This window comes from Arvicanthis niloticus, chromosome 24, assembly GCF_011762505.2.
Source record: "Arvicanthis niloticus isolate mArvNil1 chromosome 24, mArvNil1.pat.X, whole genome shotgun sequence".
NCBI lineage: Eukaryota > Metazoa > Chordata > Mammalia > Rodentia > Muridae > Arvicanthis > Arvicanthis niloticus.
In genome coordinates this window covers 10,576,593-10,598,293 of record NC_133432.1, presented here as the reverse complement: position 1 = coordinate 10,598,293, position 21,701 = coordinate 10,576,593, and the positions used below count along the sequence as shown (strand labels likewise).

The following is a 21,701-nucleotide window of genomic DNA, read 5'->3' as shown; positions in this document are numbered from 1 at the left end:
TCACATGTGGTAGGCAATGTGCTCGAGGTAAACCCAGCTCCTCTCCTGCAGCTAAAGCAAATGTTTACTTGTGGAAATTAAAGTGTGCAAACCGGGACTGGAGGTGTAGCTCAGAAGTAGAGCACTCACCTAGCATGCAGGAGGCTCTTGGCTCAGTTTCCAGCACAGAGAGAGAGAGAGAGAGAGAGAGAGAGAGAGAGAGAGAGAGAGAAGAGAAGAGGAGGGGAGGGGGAGAGAGAGAGGAGGGGGAGAGAGGCAGATGATATAGATGATAGATAAAAGATAGATAGATAAATAGATGACAGATACATGCATACATATATACATACATAGATACATACATATATACATACATAGATACATACATAGATACATACATAGATACATAAATAGATACATACATAGATACATAAATAGATACATACATAGATATATACATAGATGCATACAGATACATAGATGTGGATGTGGCTCAGTAGCAGAGTACTTGCCTGACAAGCTTAAGGATCTGGGTTCAATTCCCAGTACCCCAATTTGGTAATTAGCTAATTAATGACAAGCCTGTAGCTCAGTAGTAGAGTATTCCTGTGGGACATATGAGGCCCCGAGTTTTAATACCTAAATGCCAAAAAAAAAAAAAAGAAATAAAATCTAAAGCATACACTACACAAGTTCCATATGCACTGCCACCAGCAAGAGCCCATGGTATCCTTCCCATGATGCTGTCATGAGGTTATGATTTCTGTGCCCATTTTACAGATTAGGAAACTGAATCCCACAGATTAGACAACTTGCCCAAAGACCCAGAACTGGTAAGATGCAACCAGAAAGAATTCTAACCCACCTATTCCATAAACACTCCTTTCAATGTCTAAAGCAGAGGCCTGGACTCAAGACCCCTTTCTATACACCAGGGATATAACCTCTACTCTCTTCATCTGCCTCTGTTACAAGGAAACACATCATGGTGGCCAGGCAGGACACACAGGAGCTGCCAAGTTTCTGTAACACTCATAACCCACCACTCCTGACACCCAAGAGTCTTTTAGCTATGCTTCCCCGGGGGGGGAGGGGGGAGAGTAGGGGAGGCTCTGCCATCTTGGATTCCAGCTGGGATGTGCGCCATACCACCACCAGTCAGCCAGAAGGCTAAGCAAAATGGCATTAGCTTAAGAGCGCTGGCTTTGTGTTTCAATCCATGTAATGGAAAAAACGAGAAGAATAAAAGAAAAGGCACAATAATAAAACGGTACCAAAGCCATCAAATCTCACCGGCAATTCAAGCCTGAGTCTGCTGAGGTCAAGTGTTGGGCTGTCAGCACTCCAGGAGGAAGGGAGAAATCGTTTGGGGTTTTATATGTTTAACAGTGATGGTTATTTTTTTTAATTAAAGAAAATAAGCCTCTAAAAATATTGGCTGAGGGAATTTACAAGGGAGCGTACCAGCATGCTCCGTGGAATTCTCCCATCCAGCCTTGCCAAACTGCAGAATTACTCACCCCAAGAAAGGCCAAACCCTGTTTTATAAACACTTCCAGAAGTGGAAAAGTGATATTATCCCCAATAACCACGTGTCTCTCACAGCTTGTTTCCCTCTAAGGAGCTTCAAACACCATCCCCAGCATGTATCAGGAACATCTCGTTTAGTGCCTGAGATTCTGTGTCCTGAGGCCATCTGACAGGCGCCAAGCTGTGGGCAAGGGAAGGCGGCGTGACTTCTCCATCCAGTGAGACGAGAGGGACACAGGGAAGGAAATGTCCGAAGTATACCACAGCAGGGTGGTCCCCACGGAGCTCCTCGTGGACCAATCAAAGGATGAATCAGTCAGAGGGGCTGCTAGCATCTCTCTGGCGGCATCACTGTGGTGCTTTGGATGGGAAGGTGGGTTGTTTTCTTCTACAGCTTAAAAATGTCCATGAAGAAACCGGAGCATTGCAGAATTACAGTGGAGGTTGAAAGGGGGCGCGTGTGTGTGTGTGTGTGTGTGTTTGTATGTATCTCTCTGTGTGTCTGTGTGTTTGTGTGTATGTGTGTCAGTGTGTGTATGTCTATGTGTTTGTGTGTCTGTATATGTGTGTCTATGTGTTTGTATGTGAGTCTGTCTCTGTCTGTCTATCTGTCTCTCTCTCTCTCTGTGTGCTTGTGTGTATCTCTCTGTGTGTCTATGTGTGTGTCTGTCTGTGTATGTCTATGTATTTGTGCATTTGTGTATGTGTTTGTATGTGAGTCTGTCTCTGTCTGTCTGTCTGTCTCTGTGTGTGTGTATGTGTGTGTATGTATGTGTGTGTGCCAGCCATGGAGAGCAGGTTTTCACCATAATTACCACTATCACCATCACTATAATCATTACCATCATCAGCAGCACTAAACACCACCATCAGCATCAGCACCACCACCTTCATCATCCACCACCATCACCCCCTTTCAGCAGCAGCATCTCTACCAAACCCATCATCATCACCTCCACAATCCGTGGTCCAGCCACTATGCTGACTGCCTTCAATGTCTTCCCTCTTTTGAGCCCAGATCCTTCCTCATTTCATGGGAATATTTAAGAATTACCATACAGATAAGAAAATTCAGGGTCAGAGGGGCTGGGCTGAAAAGAGAGACAACTGTTGAGTGTTATTGGAAGTCCACTCTTGCTCCTAAACTCTTTCAGAGAAACTTGGAGGTAGTGGTGGGTGCAGGCTCCACCTGCACCTTTCTATAAAGCAGCTAATGACCACAGAGTTGGGGACCTGCTACAAGAAGACAAGGTCGAGGTCACTGGACAAGATGCACTGCTCACGACAGCCTGCTGCTTTTACGGTCTGTCTGTCTGTCTGTCTGTCTGTCTGTCCGCCCGCCATTTCCATCCCTCATCCCACCGACCAGCCTGATCCAAGGCACCAGACACAAGCCAGATCTTGAGTTCCTCGGCTCTCCCTGGTGCCATAACCCACTAACCAGACCCTCCCTGACTCAGGCTCCCTGAGCGGGGAGTGTACTGAATGACGCCATTGTCCACGGCTCTGGGTTGTAAAACATTACAAGGGAATATTGAAATCGAGGGCCAAACTGCACCATCGGCCTCCGCCAGCTAATGAACCTTCCCACTACACTGCAGCGGGGCTGAATCGGCCTTTTCACGAAAGCAGGTGGCAAGGGAGCTGGTGTGGCGGGATGCTTTTGTTCAGTTTTGTTTACTCCGGGAGATGTTTTACCCAGTTTCTGGCAGCATTTTTAAACAACCAAAGCGGGGTGAGGGCTGGGAAAGCCCTGTTCTTGTGCGGTAAATTCCTCTTTCATTGGCTCTCCTTTTTCCTCTGAGACCGAAATTAAAACAGGCCAGGCAAATTCTGCCCCCAGGGAGCTTTCTGGTATGTTCACCTTCTAATCCACCTGAGGAAGTTACTTTGATCTGACATATGTGGGCACCACTAGAACCAGGAGGGCACACCCTGGGTGACACGCATTTGATTCTCATTTCTCATGATAGAAGGGCAGGAAATCGGCTCACTGTGGAAAATAGACACAAATACCTTACACAAATTTCCCACTGGGACTGTGTGGTTGGGAGGGACCAAGATCTCCGAAGGACTTCTCCTCTCTCTTGCTAGCCCTTGCTAGCTCTGGGGCCATGGGGCTATACAACTCTAGAAAGAGTAACAGCACCAACTGGCTCCTGGTTCTGATGCTAACCTGGCTGAGTGGATTCCCAATACTCAGGCACCCAGCCACAGATGTGGTGGGTGACTTCCTGGATTCCTCTTTCCTCCATGCCTCTGTCTCCTTCTGTAGAATGGGATCATAATGGCAGCTGCCTCCAGGAGTTGTAAGATTGTAGATAGATGGGAAGGCTTATCATGTGTGATGACATAGAACTCAGTAAAGGAGAGGAGAGAAAGAAGGGAGCCCAGGCTGTCCTCAAACTCAATATACAGCCAAGGATGACCTTCAACTTTTGTTTTAGTTTTGTTTTGAATGTGTATGGTTGTTTTGCATGACTGTGTATGTGTGTCTGATCTCCACAGAGGCCAGAAAAGAGCATTAGATCACTTACAGGAACTGGACTATGTTGGTTCTGGGAATTAAACCCAGGACTTCTGAAAGAGCAGCAAGTGCTCTTAACCACCAAGCCTATCTCTCTAGATCTTTTAAATTTATGTTTAAAAATTAGATCTATTTATTTTATTTTGTGTGTATGAAAGTTCTTCTTGTGTTTGTGTGTGTGTGTGTGTGTGTGTGTGTGTACTATATGCGTTCCTAGTGTGCAAGGAGGTCAGAAGAGGGCACTGGATCCCCTGGAACTGGAGTTATAGACAGTTGTAAGCAGATATGTAGGTGCTAGGAAGGAAGTAAACCCAGGTCTTCCAGATGAGTGGCTGGTGCTCTCACTGGCTAAGGCATCCCTCCCCCAAGCCTTCATCTTCTGATACTCTCTTGTGAATCCTATATAAGTATTCTACCAACTGAACTACACCCCAAGTCTCACATTTGGGGGTTTGGGGGAGAGGTTAGGGGATTTTATTATATAGCCAAAGTGACTTCCAATGTTCAATCCTCCTGTCTCAGCCTTCTGAGTGCTAGGAGAATGGGTGCACATCACTCCATCCTGTACAACACATGTGGAAGCAGCGCTTTGCACCCATCAGCTCTGAGTGGGCTCTGAGCTGCCGCCCCATCTCAAAGATTGAGTACTCTGGGCTTGTCATTTTTCCAGGGAGAGGTGTGCACTCCCGCCCACTACCTGAAAAGGGTCCAATGGTCCAAAATAGGTCTTAGCAAATGCTGCTGAGACAGCTCTGAATCATGGGGGAGCCTGGGCCCTCACAGCATCCTTTGTCTCTTGGCCCTTTGCTGTATTTCTTGCATCTACAGGAATGGAAGAGGAAGGCCCACCCTGAAGGATACCTGGGAGACAAACAGAAGCAACTCCATGGAGAGCATGAACACGGGATGAGAATGTGGCTAAGCCTTAGTGAGCTCCAGCTGTCTGTCCATCAAACAGTCTTCCCTTCTGTCTGACAATTCTCAAAACTGACAAGCTTGACAGCAGGAAGAGATGACTGGGTGGGCAACCCATTCGCTGAACAAGCCTGAGGACCAGAGTTTGGATTCCCAGCATCCACATAATGTTGAGTGGGTGTGGCATCCCACCTGTGACCTCAGTGTGAGGGAGGCAGAGACAGGGGATCCCAGGAGCAAACTCAGTACCTAGACTGGCAGAGTCAACGGGCTCTAAGTTTAAGCAAGGGACCCCACATCAATACATATGGTTGTGAGTGATTGAGATAGACACCTGTCATTAACCTTGACCCTACACACACACACACACACACACACACACACACTCACATATACACACACACTCACATATACACACATACATACACATACACACATAACACAGATACACAGACACACACAGACACATACATACACTCACATACACACGCATACATACACACATACCTATATGTGCTAATAAGAGGAATAATTGGAATTTACGGAATGTTCTAGATTTTGACAGGGATTTAGGTTTCACAGTTATGTACATTTGTCAAGAAGCAAAAGGTAAACTTATAATGTGTGCCTCTTGCTCTGGAAATCTAAGATAAAAGGAAGAAATGTGAACAAAAATTGAATTGATGATGCACACACTGAAGGGTCTGAGTTGAAAAGGCTCATTCCTGTGACTTAGATTGAATTTAATCTGTTACAACAGAAGGGTGATGGCCAGAGGGACTGGATGGGTAGATGGTTATGTGGGTAGACTGGTAGATGGCCTGGAAAAATGGACAGACAGACAGACAGACAGACAGACAGACAGACAGACAGACAGATGAACATATGTGTGACAGAGCAGACATACAGGCAGATATTTTGCTCTAATTCTCCTGTGTCTTCTTCATATCTTACGTGTTTGACGATAAAATGCTGGTCAGAGCTTGTGGGTGACTTTAATGCTTAGCCAGACCTGAACACAGAACCAGGAAAGAAGCCATCTTTTCTATAGAAAAGCCACACAGGGACTCAGTCATCAGAAATCAAGATTACACATCTACCTGTCTGCTCATTTCTTAGGGCCAAGGAATAAAGCAGGGCTGGACAATGAATCTCTCCCTTAGTCATTTGAAAGAACTTGTCCCAACAAAGCTTTTGTCCCATCCTAGAGCCACAGACTGTCGGGGACACGTAGACATCTGCTTTCTAACAAACTCCCTTGTAAGTATGATAAATACTGCTGAAAAATAGATGGGGGTACTACACACGATGATGGTGGTGATGATGGTGATGGTGGTGATGATGTAAAAATGTGGAAGCCTGGGATTTATATATATAGCTCAATAGTAAGGTGCACACTTGGCAAGGTCAAAGCACTGAGGTCAACCAACAGCACCCCCAAAAGAGTTAGCTAAATAAAAATATAAATTCCATGAATTATCTGAGCAGAGGTTTCTCCAAGAAAGGCACACAAATGGTCAACAGGTCCATAAGGAAAGAGTCAACTTCACTTTCTGGGGAAATGCGGGGCAGTCTCACCCAGGGCTGTCACCTCACACCTGCTAGGATGGCTGCTATCGCAATGACAGGAGATAACAGGTGTTGGCGAGGAGGTGGAGAAAGGGGAACCCTCTCCGTCGCTGGTGGGGATATGGTTTGGCACAGTCATCCTGAGAAACATTGAAGAGTTCCTTCAAACGCTAAAAATAGAAGTACTGTATGGTCCAGCAGTCCCTTGCTGGGTCTGTATCCAAAAAGAATGGAATCGGTCACTGGATTCCCATGCCCACCGCTGTCCTGGTCACCAGAGCCAAGAAATTGAAATGACCTAAGCCTGAGGATGAATGGATAAGGAGAGTGTGGGCGGACTGTGCGTACCGTGGAGTAGAAGTCATCCTTCAAAAAGAAGACATCCTCTCCCTTGAGACACTGTGAGTGAACCTGGAGGGTGGCATGCTAAAGGAAAGAAGCCAGACACGGGGAGATAGGCTGTAAGACATTCCTTCCTAGATGGAATCTAAAATGGTCCAACTTCCAGCAGGGAGAGCAGAGTGGTGGCTGCCACAGACTGGAGGAAAAGGCATGGAGAGATGTTGGTCAGTGAATAGAGCATTCTGGGCATGCAAAAAAAAAAAAAAAAAAGAACTCTAGAAAGACACAGAGCAGCACAATATAGAGTTGGTGGGAGCTGCCCCTGGCGGGTAGTGATACACAGAAGGCAAGAAGTAGGTGTTCCTAGGGGAGGGAGGGAGAGGGAGGGAGGAGTGGGGAGGGGAAGGGCAGGAGAAGTGAAGGGAGTAGAGGAAAAAGGGGAGGGGAAGGACGGGGAGGAGAAAGGGGAAGACTGATGAGAGGAAAGGGTAGGAGAAAGAAGGTGAGAGAAAAAGAGGAAAAAAAGAAAACGGTAGTTAGCCCAGGCTATGTGCCGACAGTCTTATTGGCCTGTTTCACATTCTGTATATTGAAGCTTTAAGTTACATGCTTCTTATATGAACATTTTATCAATTATGCCTCAGTAAAGATGGTAAACATGTAGATAAACAAATGAGGGGCTCACAGGAGAGGGTAATTCTGCAGGTAAGAAAGCGGGGAGCTATTTAACCATTCCACCTGCTCCCCAACATCCCAGATGGAGTCTCTATAGACAACCTCCATTTTACATCACTCATAGCTCGGCTTTCCATTCACAGCCTCACTCTTGTTTGAGATAAAAGTGCTTCCCCCGGAATCACAGGAGGGTGGGGGAGTCTGGGCTGCTGCGCAAAAATGTCTCAGGTCACCTCTCTGTAACAGGGCATTCGGTTGGCCTCTAGCCACAAGCAGAGAAAGTAAGAGCGCTAAACCTTCCATACAAAAGCCAGACATGCATGGTCAGAGGCTGAAAACTGATTTACAAGCAGAGGCAGGAACTCTCCAACAGAAGAAATGAAACATTGGAAGGGCCCAGCCCCACAAATCCCTTAAAATTGTTAGATTCCCCCCTATGTATATACTGCGAGTATTTCACACCTGTCTTGATTTTATTTGATTTTGTGTGAGTGTGTGTGTGTGTGTGTGTGTGTGTGTGTGTGTGTGTGTGGTGTGTCAGAGTTTCTCTATGTAGCCCTGGCTGTCCTGGAACTTGCTATGCAGACCAAGCTGGCCTCAACTCAAGATATTTGCCTGCCTCTACCACCCAAGTGCTGGGATTAAAGGTGTGCACCCACCACTTGCGCTGGACTTTAAGAAGGGGGAGGGACACCGTGGAAAGGGTGATACATGGCTAAGCAGAAGTGGAAGACAATGGTCATATATAATGTGACCAGGCTGAGTGCCTCCAAGACTATCACTGGGGTGGGGGTGAGTTCTGACCTGGCTACCAAGTCTTAAGCTCCAAACTTCCCTACTCTGTCTGGCTAAGGACAGCTCAAAGTCTACAAATGTCTACCTTGGGGACCACTTCCTATTAAAAGAGCAACGAAACACGAGTAGCATCACTCCTTGATCTGCTCTCTGAAGCCATCACATCCCTCGGAGTGTGTCAGCCCACACAATTGGCTAGCTCCTGGTAAGACTCCGTCAACACAAGCTGGGTGTCCTGGACTAGTGGAAAGTCACACACTTGTTACAATCAAATGTACAAAGTACAAGGCCGGCAAGATGGCTCAGCAGGTAAAGGTGCTTGCTGAAGCCTGAAGACATGAACCCACATAGAGGCAAAAGGAAAGACATTGATGTCATGAAGTTGTCCTCATGAGCACACACGTACGCGCACATGCACGCACGTGTACACACACACACACACACACATATTATTATTATGTTTTAAGTAGGTAGGACTCGAGATTTGTCTCAATGATATAGCACTTGCTTAGCATGTGCAAAAGGCCTGGGGTCAGTCCCCGGGACACAAACAAGACCAATTATGTAATTAAGTAGATAAATTAAGTAATCCAAAGGACCCACGGGCACTATAAAAATACTGTGCAATATTCCCCAAAGGCTAAGCGTGCAAGGTATTGAGACACAAATGAATCTTAGGTGTGGAGTTGAAATCTCTTAAATGCCCACAGCAAGCCAAAATTCGCAAAACTTCCAAGTCTCAAAAGGCTTCCCGGCTCAAACATTTTGGGTGAGTGACATTCAATCTAGAGCTCTGTGGCAGAAAGGCCACCACTGCTCAAGGTCATTCTTTTGAGGAGAAGCAAGAAGCACAGGGGTGGCGTGTGTGTGTGTGTGTGTGTGTGTGTGTGTGTGTGTCTGCCTCAAATTCAAATACCTGCCTCTCACCCTGTAGAAGGGGATTCCTCATCTTCCCACCTCACCCTGTAGAGATTCCTCTCCACTCTCACCTTGCTGGTTAGACAGAGGTTTCTCTCTATCCTCCCTCACCCTATAAAAGCAAGTTCCTTTGCACCCCTTTCCTTGAAGGGGTCTCCTCTCCATCCCTCTCATCCTATAAAGGGGATTCCTCTCCACCTTCTCACCCTCTAGAAAGAGATTCCTTTCCATCCCTCACTCTGTAGTAGGGAGCTCCTCTCAACCTTCGTCAACCTATATAAGAGGAGTCCCCCGGGGAATCCTTGGTCACAGCGACGACTCTGCCTCTCAGTCATTTCTGTGACCCTGACAGGTGCACCTGCAATGAGGCCTCACTAAGGAAAGCACCCATCTCACCACCCAGCACAGGCAACATGGGACATCACCATGGCTCAGTGCTAGGCTGTCTTTCTGTGTGAGCTGGATGGTTTTATACCTTAGCATGTCCCTGGTCACTCTGCCTAGGCCAATGAAGGACGTTAAGAATCTTTCTGTATAGACAGAGCCCATGTTGGAGAAGCAGCATACAGGAGTTCTGGTGCACAGGCAGTCTAGAGCCTGCAAAAAGCTGGCAGGCAGATCTTAAGCGTGTACACCCTGGGAACCTACCTTTCCTTCCTTCAGCCACAAGCTCCACCCAGATCTGACCTAGGACTCACAGGCAGGGCTTGCTCTTGATGTTATACAGAACAGTACATGGGTTTCCCTGAACTAAATGACACTTGGGGGTCTTCAATAGCTGTGGGGTCCTCTGTGGGAGAACTGGGGTCTCCCTGCACCCTTTTCTCCTTTATGCATCCTACAGATGCATTTCAGGAAATGAGGGTTCCCCTTTAGCTGGCTTGGATTGTTAACTTACAGAGAATGAATCGGATAAATCAAAAGCAGGGCTGCCTGGCCAGTCGGGGAGTTTGGGATTCATTTGTTTGACAGCAATAGTTATTGTTTAGTTAAGTCTCTACCAAAGATCCATGGATCGGAGACTTGGGAAGGACCCGGAGCTAGAGAGATGTCTCTGCAGCTAAGAGCATTGGCTGCTTTTCCAGGGGACCCAGGTTCCATTCCTAGCATCAACATGGCAGCTCACAGCCATTTATAACTTCAGGTCTGTTGCCCTTTTCTGGCTTCTGTGAGCTCTGTAGATATGTGCCACACAGATATGCATGCAGCCAAGTCCTCATACACATAAAATAGTAAGTGTTTCTAAAAAACAATAGGTGGGACCTGGGTTTCAGAGGTCCACCCTTCACCGGGATCTTGGAACTCCTCTCCCACCACCACCACCCTTTCCAACTTGCTACAAGGTGAGCCACTGCCCTGGGGTTCTGCCTTGCCACAGGCCCAAAGGGAGGTCTTGAACTGGCTCTGGATTGATAGGTCTGAAACTGTGACTCGAAATAAACTTTCTCCTTCCTAAGGTGATTGCCTCGGGTATTTTGTTGCAATACCACAAAGCTGAGTTACAACATTTCACTGTTGCACTGGCCCTGGTCATCCGCAAATACCCTCCCTTTCAAAGTCAAGACAGGTATTCTGTGAGCTAGGGGAGCTCCAGAACCACCCAGGGCTCCCTCCGTTTCAGTGCCTGTCATCTGTATTTGAGCCCCGATTCCTCTGTATGTTGACTCATCTTTGTATTGCTCAGTGCATACAGCAAGTATTTAATAAAAGTGGAAGAAGAATAAAAGAACAGATCAAAACCTTTCTAGAAAGAGTCCCTGGACCTCAGTTTCCTCTTTTGCAATCGGGGTGGTGTGGGGTGGACATGGAAGCTGTCCCCTGCTGTCTCTCTCATCTCAATATCCAGGTTCCAGGAGCAGTTCTCGCCCTGCCTCCGCTCCTCTCAAGTTTATTCTCTGAGACCCTGCTCACCACTTCCCTTTCTAACACATTTAACCCCGACCTTCCGGAAGCTACTGTGGCCCCTCCATAAAACCTTCCCTGACCCCTGTCCTCCCAGCCCCAGATCCTACAGTTCCCAGAAGTTCTCAAGCTGTCTGAATAGTCCATGGCCACAGAGGCCAAGTTCAAGGCAGAAACCACAGCGAAAAGCAGGGGTACAGTTGTCTCTGGCAGCAATGGAATCCTAACTCTTCTACAGGCTGAGCTGGCATGCGCAGGCGCAGAATATCTGCTGTCTGCGCGCGTTATCTCCACCGCATCACCTTTTCCGGAGGCCCACCCAGCTGCTCTGTGCCAGTCATTTTCCTTCAGTCACCTGGGAGTTAACCAGCCTTCCTGTTTCCTTCCTTCCTTCCTTCCTTCCTTCCTTCCTTCCTTCCTTCCTTCCTTCCTTCCTTCCTTCCTTCCTTCCTTCCTCTCTTTCCCTCCTCTTCCCTTTCCTTCTTCCCCTTCTATTAACTTAATCTCACTCTCCAGCATCCCAGTAACATCTCTGAGATCACAGCACGGACACTCGGGGTGAGTCCGTGTACCTTCTAAATTCAGCTCCCCAGTTGCTTACTTCTTAGGACTTGAGGAACGCTGTTTTTTGTTTTTGTTTTTTACTGCAGGCACCTCCCCTTTCTAAGCCACCTGGGTACCATGCGCACTGTCACAGGAAGCTGGAAACAGGCAATGTAAGTGATTTAATTCCCCCCCCCCCAGCTTTCCCGTGTTTATTATAAGTGGTGATGGCTCCTGTAACTAGACACCATGAATGAATACTGGGAAACCCAGGACCTACTTGTTGTTTTTAGAAACACTTATTGTATTTTATTTTATGTGTATGAGGAGTTGGCTGCATACATATCTGTGTGGCACGTATTTACAGAGCTCACAGAAGCCAGAAAAGGGTGACAGAACTGAAGTTATAAATGGTTGTGAGCTGCCATGTCACTGTCGTGTTTTTCCAAACACAGAATCAGAAGAGAGCAAAGCGGCATGACTGTCCAGGCCTTGGGCGAGCCAGAAGTGAGCACTGTGGAAGAGCTGTGCAACCCTCTAGAGCCCTGCCTCTGTCTCTCCCTTCTTCCAGATTTCATCCCTCCTCCTCCTCCTCCTTCTAGAGTCAGCTGTCACCGGGTGTGTGGAGGACAGGAAACAGAATTACAAGATTAACAGTGAGCTGCCCTTTATCACAGTTGACTCCAAGAGCCACAGTCCTTGCTTGTCACTACCTACTGCAACCTGGGGGGCTGGGACAACAGCCCAAAATAAATTCTGAACAAACTTAGAACTGACAGTCCCAGGGAGATTTCCTCCTGGATCAGGGAAAGTATCCTGAGAATAGACTAGGATCCAGATTCCTTGCCTACTTTTTCTCAAGTAATTTTTGCAAAGCCCTTAAAGCTATGGTTATTTGTGCCCATTTCACAGGTGAGAACGTTGAGTCCCTGGACAGTTAACTCGCTTCCCCAGAGTTGCACAATGACTGACACAGGGCCAGGACTAAACCCCCTAGCTTTGACTGACCTTGAAACCGTCACTTTGGAAATTTTGATTCCTCCACCATAGTCCCTAAGGCCACCTGCAAAAAACACCCTGTCTAATTCCCCAAAAGGTCTAGCTTTCTCTTAGTTTCACAACACAACTCCGCACATGGCCACAAAAACCTTTGGCTCTTAGGCTGAGAGGCTAGTTCCACCAGGATAAACAGTGGTGACCAGCCCCTCCCTTTCCCTCCTTGCCCCTCCCTTTCTCTTCTCATCCCCTCTTTTTCTCCCCCTGCACAGTCTCTTTCCCACTTTCCATCTGACACCCAGACAGACGGAGACCCAGTGAAACAGGAATAGGGGTTGTGATGAGGACTGGTTAGCATATCCATGTGTCCTAGCTCTCAAACACCTGCCCTTCCCTGCCACCCCCCTCTCCTTTCCCGTCTGACACCTGTTCATATGGGCTTCCAAAGAGCAGGGTCCAGCAGGGGAAGATCCTTAAAGGAAGGAAGAGCCCTGAGAAACCCACTGATGTTGAGAGCTGGTCAGGGAAGAAAGGGGAAGGATGAGATACAAACTGAACACAGGCCCCAGGGCTACAAACAAGAACAAGCAAACAGATTCAGAGCAGACAGAGACAGTGGGGGCAGAGTCTGATAGAAAGGGTGTGGTCAGTCGTGGTAAGAGGTCTTGGCCTCCCTCCACAAGGATAAGAATCTAGAGAGTTCCCAAGTGTACAGTGATCTTGTGAGCTTGTGTTTTCCAAGCATCTCAGTGGGACTACCAGGAGAAGACTCCAGAGGAGAAAGGAGCTTCATTCCAGTGTAAGTCAAGAAGGATACAGTAAGAAGAATGTGGCCAGAAAGGAAGCTCAGCAGTAGAACTGGGCTTCATCGTGTGTGAGACCCTGAGTCTGTTCTTAGCACAGAAAGACATGCACTCAGTTGGCCTGGTGAAGCTGGAGAGGGAGGAGCCTCCTGACCTCTTCAGTCCACCATGCCCCTGTAAGAAGGATGGGGCAGGTGGGAGATGCTAGACCCTTTGATGACCTGTGCTTCTATAAAGTAGCCCAGTTTGGTCCTTCACCTATAGCTCTCAGACAAGGCTTCAGCAATGGCTGTGTCTACCTTTACAGCAAAGTCACCAAGTGTGGAATGTGACTCTGAATTTGGCTGGTGGGGGGTGGGGAGCTCAAACAGTTGTATCTGACTCTGATTAGATGGGAATATTGTGGGTAATGACTCCTCTGACCATAGAACTACAGCGACTGGCAATTTCAAAATGCATTTTGAAAATCCTGAGTTTAAATAGTCCTGGGGCTGGAGCGATAGCTCGGCAGTGAAGAACACTCGTTCTTTGCAGAGGACCTGGACTAGATTGACAGTACCCACATGGTGGCTCACAACCATTTATAACTCCAGTTCCTGGGGACGTGATGGCCTCTTCTGGTCTCTGTGGCACTGAATGTACACAGTACACAGACTTACATGCAGGCAAGATAGCCATGCAAATAAAAGAATATTTTTAATTACATTAATTTCACAATACATAGTTATCAGTGCAGTGTCTAGACACCAAAACCATGAGCCTCTATCCCTTTCTCTTGTATGGTCTTTTACTCTTCTTGGATGACTGTGTCCTGTATCTAATGACCCTCCTTTTTCTTCCAGAGCATCACCAATAATTTCATTTTATTTTGAATCATTAAACCCAGAGAGAGAGAGAGAGAGAGAGAGAGAGAGAGAGAGAGAGAGAGAGAGAACACCCATGTGCATGTGTGCCTCTGTGTGATCTTGTGTATATATGTATCTGTGCACATGTGTGTGTGCCTGTGTGCATGTGCGTGCCTGTGTGTGTACCTATGTGTATGTGTTATTCTTCTGTGCGTGTGTGCATGTGTGTGTATCTGTGTGCCTGTGTGTGTACCTATATGTACGTGTGTGTAACTCTATGTGTGTGCGCCTGTGTGTGTACCTGTTTGTATGCGTGCATACCACCTCTGCGTGTGTATCTCTGTGTGTGCCTATGTGTATGTGTGTGTACCTGTGTGTGTGTGTGTGCTCGTGCACACATTTGACTAAGGGTATCGAGACGTGATTTATAATATTCTTGCAGTGTAGCGGGTCACACTGGGAGTTGAGAGAGCAGCTGACGACCCAACTGTGCTCATTCAGTCCTCTCAGTCAGACCCAAGCCTCTCTCGAGTACGTTTCTTCCACCCCCCCCCCTTTATTTGTCAAGTCAGCGGCTGCAACCACAGGATATGTCAAACTAGCAAATGACTTTTAACACTGGCTCCCAACCCGCACCCCCACCCCCAATCCCATCCCTACCCCCAGGGTGCCGTGGACACCACCTGGTGTCAAGTTGGTCTGTGTTTCACCCCCAGGAAGTGGAGTTGTTAACTTCTCTCTCATTTATGGAGAGCTGCTGCAGAGAGAACATCCTTCATCGGCTGAGATGGATGGGAATGAGAAGGGGGAAGGTTTCAGGAGGAGGAGGGGATGATGGGACACAGTAAAGGAAGAGGAGGCATTCGAGTAGCTTTGGGTCCCTGGCAGGCTAGACTCCACAGTCTCATACCCAGACATCCACTCTGCAGGCTGCCCAGAAGCATCCTTCCAGATCCTAAAAGTTATGAGAAGAGGGGCTGGGGGCTAGGAAGACGGCTCATTCCGTAAAATGCCAGCTGCATGTGTGTGAAGACATGAGTTCAAATCCCCTGAACCTGTGGCAAATCCGGGCATGGTGAGACTTGCTTGCAATACCAGTTGTAGGGAGGTGGACACAGGAGTCTCCCTAGAGCTCAGTGACCAACAGCCTGGCTGAATCAGAGAACCCAGGTTCAGTGAGAGACTGTGTCTCGAAAATAAGGTGGAAAAGTGATTGAGGGAGGTACCTGTGTTGACCTTTGACCTACACACACACACACACACACACACACACACACACAAAGAGACAGACAGACAGACAGAGAGACAAGAGACCAGACCAAGACTGGAATGAGAGATCTCTTTCTCTGTTGGATGGCATGGATGCTGGTGGGGGGGATTTGTGGGGTGCATTCTGCCCCAATTTCTTACCTTTGCATCCGAGACATCCTGTGTAGCTCCAGGTCGTCACTGCCCCGAAAGCCTTTGGCGAAGGGATTGTTCTCAATTTTCAGCTGTGTGATCTGAGAGGAGGAGAGAGAGCAAGTTGGTTCATACTTGATTATCAAAAGAGGGTCTTGGGACAAGAGTGCATAATGAGTGTCATGGGAAAGGGACCCCCGGAAAACCCAGGGGACACAATGCAGTCCTCACAGCAACGGGGACAGGATACACCCCAGCTGAGGCTTTGGAAACGTCTTAGATCAGATCGATGTTGAAAGGAAGAGGAAACCTGGATTTGGTTTACTTATTAATTGAATTCATATTCTACATTATCATCTGTGTGTGTGTGTGTGTGTGTGTGTGTGTGTGTGTGTGTGTGTGTTAGGCATTTTGCATTTCAAAGGAAGTGGAAACCTCAACATTGGCCCCTCTTCCTTAGGAAGCCGTGAGTGTTGACATAGCGACCGCACATCCCACACAACGTGGTAATCTCCTGATAGCAGAAAAACACATCTTGATCGAAGCATTCAAAGGTCCAGCCGTGCCCCATTTCACCATTTTGCAGACAGCATTGACTGGCCCAGGTGTAAAACGCTGCCCAGTACAATAAACGCCAACAACTTCTGAGGCTCCCACAGATGGTAGCCGCCCCGTGGCTCTGACCCTCTGTGGTTTTCTAGGCAAGGAGGTGGGAATTCTGTCTTTAAGCTCTGTGTCACAACCCTACAGTGGAACTGTGTGTTCTTCCTGTGTTGGTTCAAGGTCCAACACTCTAATTTAAGCCATCAACACTTATTATAGTAGCGTGAATGTAATAGCAGATCCAGGTGGTGGGCTGAATCCATGTAGAGTTTGCTAGAAGTGTTTCCTAAAAGTTGTGTGTGAGTTGAACCATCACGTATAGAATCATGTGACAAGCACCAGGGTGTCATGACTGCCATCAGCGACTCGGGCTTTCCCTTCTGAGCCTCTGCCGCATTTAAGAGCATTTCAGTGCTACTTGGCTTTCATTGCAGTCTGTTTTGTCCTACCTATATTTGTGTATATATGTGTATGTATGTTATCCTGTGTGCATGAATGTTCACATGCTTATGAGCATGCTTATGGAGGCCCAAAGTTGACACTAGGTATCTTCCTGGGTCTCGCCACCTTATATGCTATGTCAGGATCTTTCCCGTGAGTCTTCAGACTCAGAACTAACTGAGTTATCAAGCTTCTCTGATGTTCAAGTCGCCAGATCCGGGGGTGTATAATTATAGGGACCCCAGCCATGATAGCTCAGCATTTATGTGGGTGCTAGTGAGCCACACTCTGAACCTCTGCTAAGACAGCCCTGCCTACGCTTTTGTTTTTCTGAGACAGGGTCTCACTGTGTAGCCCATGCTGGCGTCCAGCCAAAGGTGATTTTAACTGCTAGGATTAGAGGTATGAGGCCTTGTGCCCAGCTACAAGTCTTATTTAAACCACCTCCCTTTTTATTCAAAATTATTTTACCCATAAATATTGTTCACTGCTCTATATGGCAAAAGGAGAATCTAAGTGTGCCTCAGTCCCTTGGTATTCAATAAAAGATGGCAAACTCTCTTTCGGTGTCCACGGGAAGTTCTGAACCTGCCTTCTGGTTGGAAGGAGAAAGTTGATGCTGCCAGAGAAGGTTCTAGAACAAGCTAGTCCTGAGCTAAAATTCTCAGACAGGAAACTAGAGAGTTCATGGATCAGACTGAGTTTTCTCTCCATAGCTGCATCTCATTCCACACTGAGAACTGTCTCATCCATTCGACAATACACCCATTTCAGAAAATGAGTTTTGCCTCCAAACCTGACAAAGCCAAATTCAATCCCAAGGACCTACATGGGTAGGAGGAGAGAACCGACTCTCACAAGTTGTCCTCTGCCCTGGCACATGCAACACCCAACACACACACACACACACACACACACACACACACACACAGAGTTTCCTGATAAATTGAAGAACTACTGTTAGGGCCAGTAAGATGGCTCAGCTTACAATGTGCTTAATGTGCTTAATGTGGAAGCCTGGAGACCTGAGTTCGATTCCTAGAACCCAGGTAAAGGCAGAAAGAGTGAACTTCCGCCCAGAAGCTCTCCTCTGACATCCGTGGGTGCTGTGGCGCACACACAGACACACACATACACACAGAAACACATATACACACAGACACCCCCACACACAGATGCACACACATATACACAAACACACACACACACTAGCAACAATAATAAACAGGTGGCCAGGTGTTAAAAGCACATACTTCTCTTGCATGGGACCCCAATTTGGTTTCTGGCCCCTTACATACTCATAACTTTAGTCCAGGAGATCCAGTGTTCTCTTTTGGCCTCTGCGGGCACCTGCAGCCATGAGTACAGACCCACACATAGATACATGAAGATACACATTAATTTAAAATAGGGTAAATCTTTTTTTAAAAGTGGTAGTTTTAAAATACTTTGTAAATATGTGTGTATTTGTCCACATACATTCCCCCCTCGTTCTTTACTAATAAGGCCCATTATGACAACCCCTTTGCTCTCTCTTCCCACCCCGATCAATACTATTCATGAACTCTCTAGTTTCCAGTGATGGAGTTCAGGACTAGTTTATGTTAGAACCTTCTCTAACAGCATCTACGTCCTCTTTCCAACCCAAAGGACTTCCTGTGGATATCAAAAGAAATAATTTGTCATCCTTTTATTGAATAACAGGTGTTTCTGACAGGCCTGGATTCTAACCTCTAACTCTTGATCCTCCTGCCTCAGCATCCCAGGTGCTAGCATCATAGGCCTCCATGGCTGTGTCTGTTGCTTTCTGGTTGTGTCTGGACTCTTCAGTATAAGTCAGAGTCTATAAATCGTTTCGGAAAGCTATCTTTGAAATGTGAACATCTGAATTCAGAGATCTGCCTGTCCCCTAAGATTCTGTCAGAAGGCACAATCCAGTGGAGGATCATCTTGTAAAAAATTAATTTTCAAAAATTGACTGAAATCTAGACCACATCTAGCTAGAGTGTATGCTGTAGACCATGCTGTAGACCATGTATGCTGTACACCATGTATGCTGTAGGTCATGTGTGTTGTAGATCATGTATGCTGTACACCATGTATGCTGTAGGTCATGTGTGTTGTAGATCATGTGTGCTGTAGGTCATGTATGCTGTAGGTCATGTGTGCTGTAGGTCATGTGTGCTGTAGATCATGTGTGTTGTAGATCATGTGTGTTGTAGATCATGTATGCTGTAGGTTATGTATGCTGTAGGTCATGTGTGTTGTAGATCATGTGTGTTGTAGATCATGTATGCTGTAGGTCATGTATGCTGTAGGTTATGTATGCTGTAGGTCATGTGTGTTGTAGATCATGTGTGTTGTAGATTATGTATGCTGTAGGTCATGTGTGTTGTAGATCATGTGTGTTGTAGATCATGTGTGCTGTAGGTCATGTATGCTATAGGTCATGTATGCTGTAGGTCATGTATGCTGTACACCATGTATGCTATAGGTCATGTGTGCTGTAGGTCATGTATGCTGTAGGTCATGTGTGCTATAGGTCATGTATGCTGTAGGTCATGTGTGTTGTAGATCATGTGTGCTGTAGGTCATGTATGCTGTAGGTCATGTATGCTATAGGTCATGTGTGCTGTAGGTCATGTATGCTGTAGGTCATGTGTGCTGTAGGTCATGTGTGCTGTAGGTCATGTGTGCTGTAGATCATGTGTGTTGTAGATCATGTGTGTTGTAGATCATGTATGCTGTAGATCATGTGTGCTGTAGGTCATGTATGCTGTAGATCATGTATGCTGTAGATCATGTATGCTGTAGGTCATGTATGCTGTAGATCATGTATGCTGTAGGTCATGTGTGCTGTAGGTCATGTGTGTTGTAGATCATGTATGCTGTAGGTCATGTGTGCTGTAGGTCATGTGTGCTGTAGGTCATGTGTGCTGTAGGTCATGTGTGCTGTAGGTCATGTGTGCTGTAGGTCATGTGTGCTGTAGGTCATGTGTGTTGTAGATCATGTATGCTGTAGGTCATGTGTGCTGTAGGTCATGTGTGCTGTAGGTCATGTGTGCTGTAGGTCATGTGTGCTGTAGGTCATGTGTGCTGTAGGTCATGTGTGCTGTAGGTCATGTGTGTTGTAGATCATGTGTGTTGTAGATCATGTATGCTGTAGGTTATGTATGCTGTAGGTCATGTGTGTTGTAGATCATGTGTGTTGTAGATCATGTGTGCTGTAGGTCATGTATGTTGTAGATCATGTGTGCTGTAGGTCATGTATGCTGTAGATCATTTATGCTGGCACACACCTGTAATCTCAGCATTCTGAAGGCTGATGCAGGAGAATCAAGAGTTTGGGATCAGTCTGGGCTACACAACAAGACCCTGTAGTATAATCGTAGTATAGTAGTAGTGGTGGTAAATATTTTGGACTGGGTGTGCAGCTCGGTTGACAGAGTGCCTGCCTAGCATAGAGACGTCCTGGGTTCAATGGCAGAAACAGAAGTGAGACATGATGGCAGACACCTGTGATCCCAGAACTCTGGCAGTGGAGGCAGAAGGATTAAAAGTTCAAGGTCATCGACTATATACTGAGTTGAAAGCCAGGCAGGGCTGCATGAGACCATATTATAGATAAACATCATCATCATCATCATCATCATCATAATATTATTATTATTATTATTATTAATAACAACTAGATCATTTAAACAGGATGGAACAAGTCGTCTGTCCCTCATCCCCTCCCCCACCCCAGTCACTGAAGCTCATCCCTACCAGTCTTTGCAATGCAGAGGACAGATGAAGCTAGAAATCCAGGGCCCAGCCCAGAACACCACTGAACCTTTAAGAACTTAGAACCCAAAACTGGACCAAGAAAAAGTGGGAAAACATGGTTTTATTTTGTCTGTGTGTGTGTGTGGGGGGGGGGCTTTTTGCTAGACTGGAAAAAAAAATGGCTCAGCAATTACAAGCACTGGCTGCTCTTCCAGGGGACCCAGATTCAGTTCCTAGAAACCACGTGGTGGCTCACAGTTGTCTGTAACTCCTGTTCCAGGGGTTCTGATGTCTTACTCTGAACTTTATGGGCACCAGGAAAACACATATGTACATATGCACAGACATACATGCAGGCAAAACACTCAAACAAGTTGCTGGTTTTGTTTGTTTGTTGTTTGTTTGTTTGTTTTTGCTCACATTGATTGTCTCTGTGTCACTTGAGGTCACTCACAAGTTCACCACTCCTTAATTCATACAAAACCACTATGGCAGGCAGGTGTGATGATTCACATCTGTAATGTAACCCCACCATGTTCCTGAGGCAGCAGGATCATGAGTTTAAGGTTCCTTACTGAGACTCTGTCAAAAAAAAACCCAAAATAACAAAACAAACAAACAAAACCAAACAAACAAACCCAAAGCAAAAACTCACTGCATGGAATAAAAAATAATTAGTTATAGATACACTTAAACGTTGATTTTTAGAGATTCTTTTTTGTTTGTTTGTTTTGTCTTTTGTTTTTCAAGAAAGGGTTTCTCTGTATAGCCCTGGGTGCCCTGGAACTCACTCTGTAGACCAGGGTGGCCTCGAACTCAGAAATCTGCCTGCCTCTGCCTCCCAAGTGCTGGGATTAAAGGCGTGCGCCACCACTGCCCGGCTAAACGTTGATTTTTAAATATGTCTCCTTTTAGGCAGTGCTGGAAAGAGAATCCAGGACTCTGCACACACTACTCCACTGCTGGGCTCTCCACACACCCACCTCACTTCTTTCAGGGACCACGTAGACCCCTCCAGGATATAAGTGTAAAGCGCTGCTGGAGAGGGCTGGGTGATGGGTCAGGGGGTAAAGTGCCCCTAGCACAGGCATGAAGACCTGAGTTCAGACCCCACTGAATGCTGGTTCTGGGGATACAGAGACAGGAGGA

General features: G+C 46.7%; 1 protein-coding gene across 2 annotated transcripts in view; it reads right to left on the bottom strand.

The window, feature by feature from the left end:
* Nucleotides 1-21,701, bottom strand: part of Tbx5 (T-box transcription factor 5) — a 49,644-nt gene that overhangs the window by 13,601 nt on the left and 14,342 nt on the right. For both annotated transcript variants that reach the window (XM_076922619.1, XM_076922620.1), the window contains one exon: nt 15,750-15,841. In XM_076922619.1, coding sequence (XP_076778734.1) covers nt 15,750-15,841 — 92 coding nt within the window. The remainder of the gene's footprint in view (nt 1-15,749; nt 15,842-21,701) is intronic.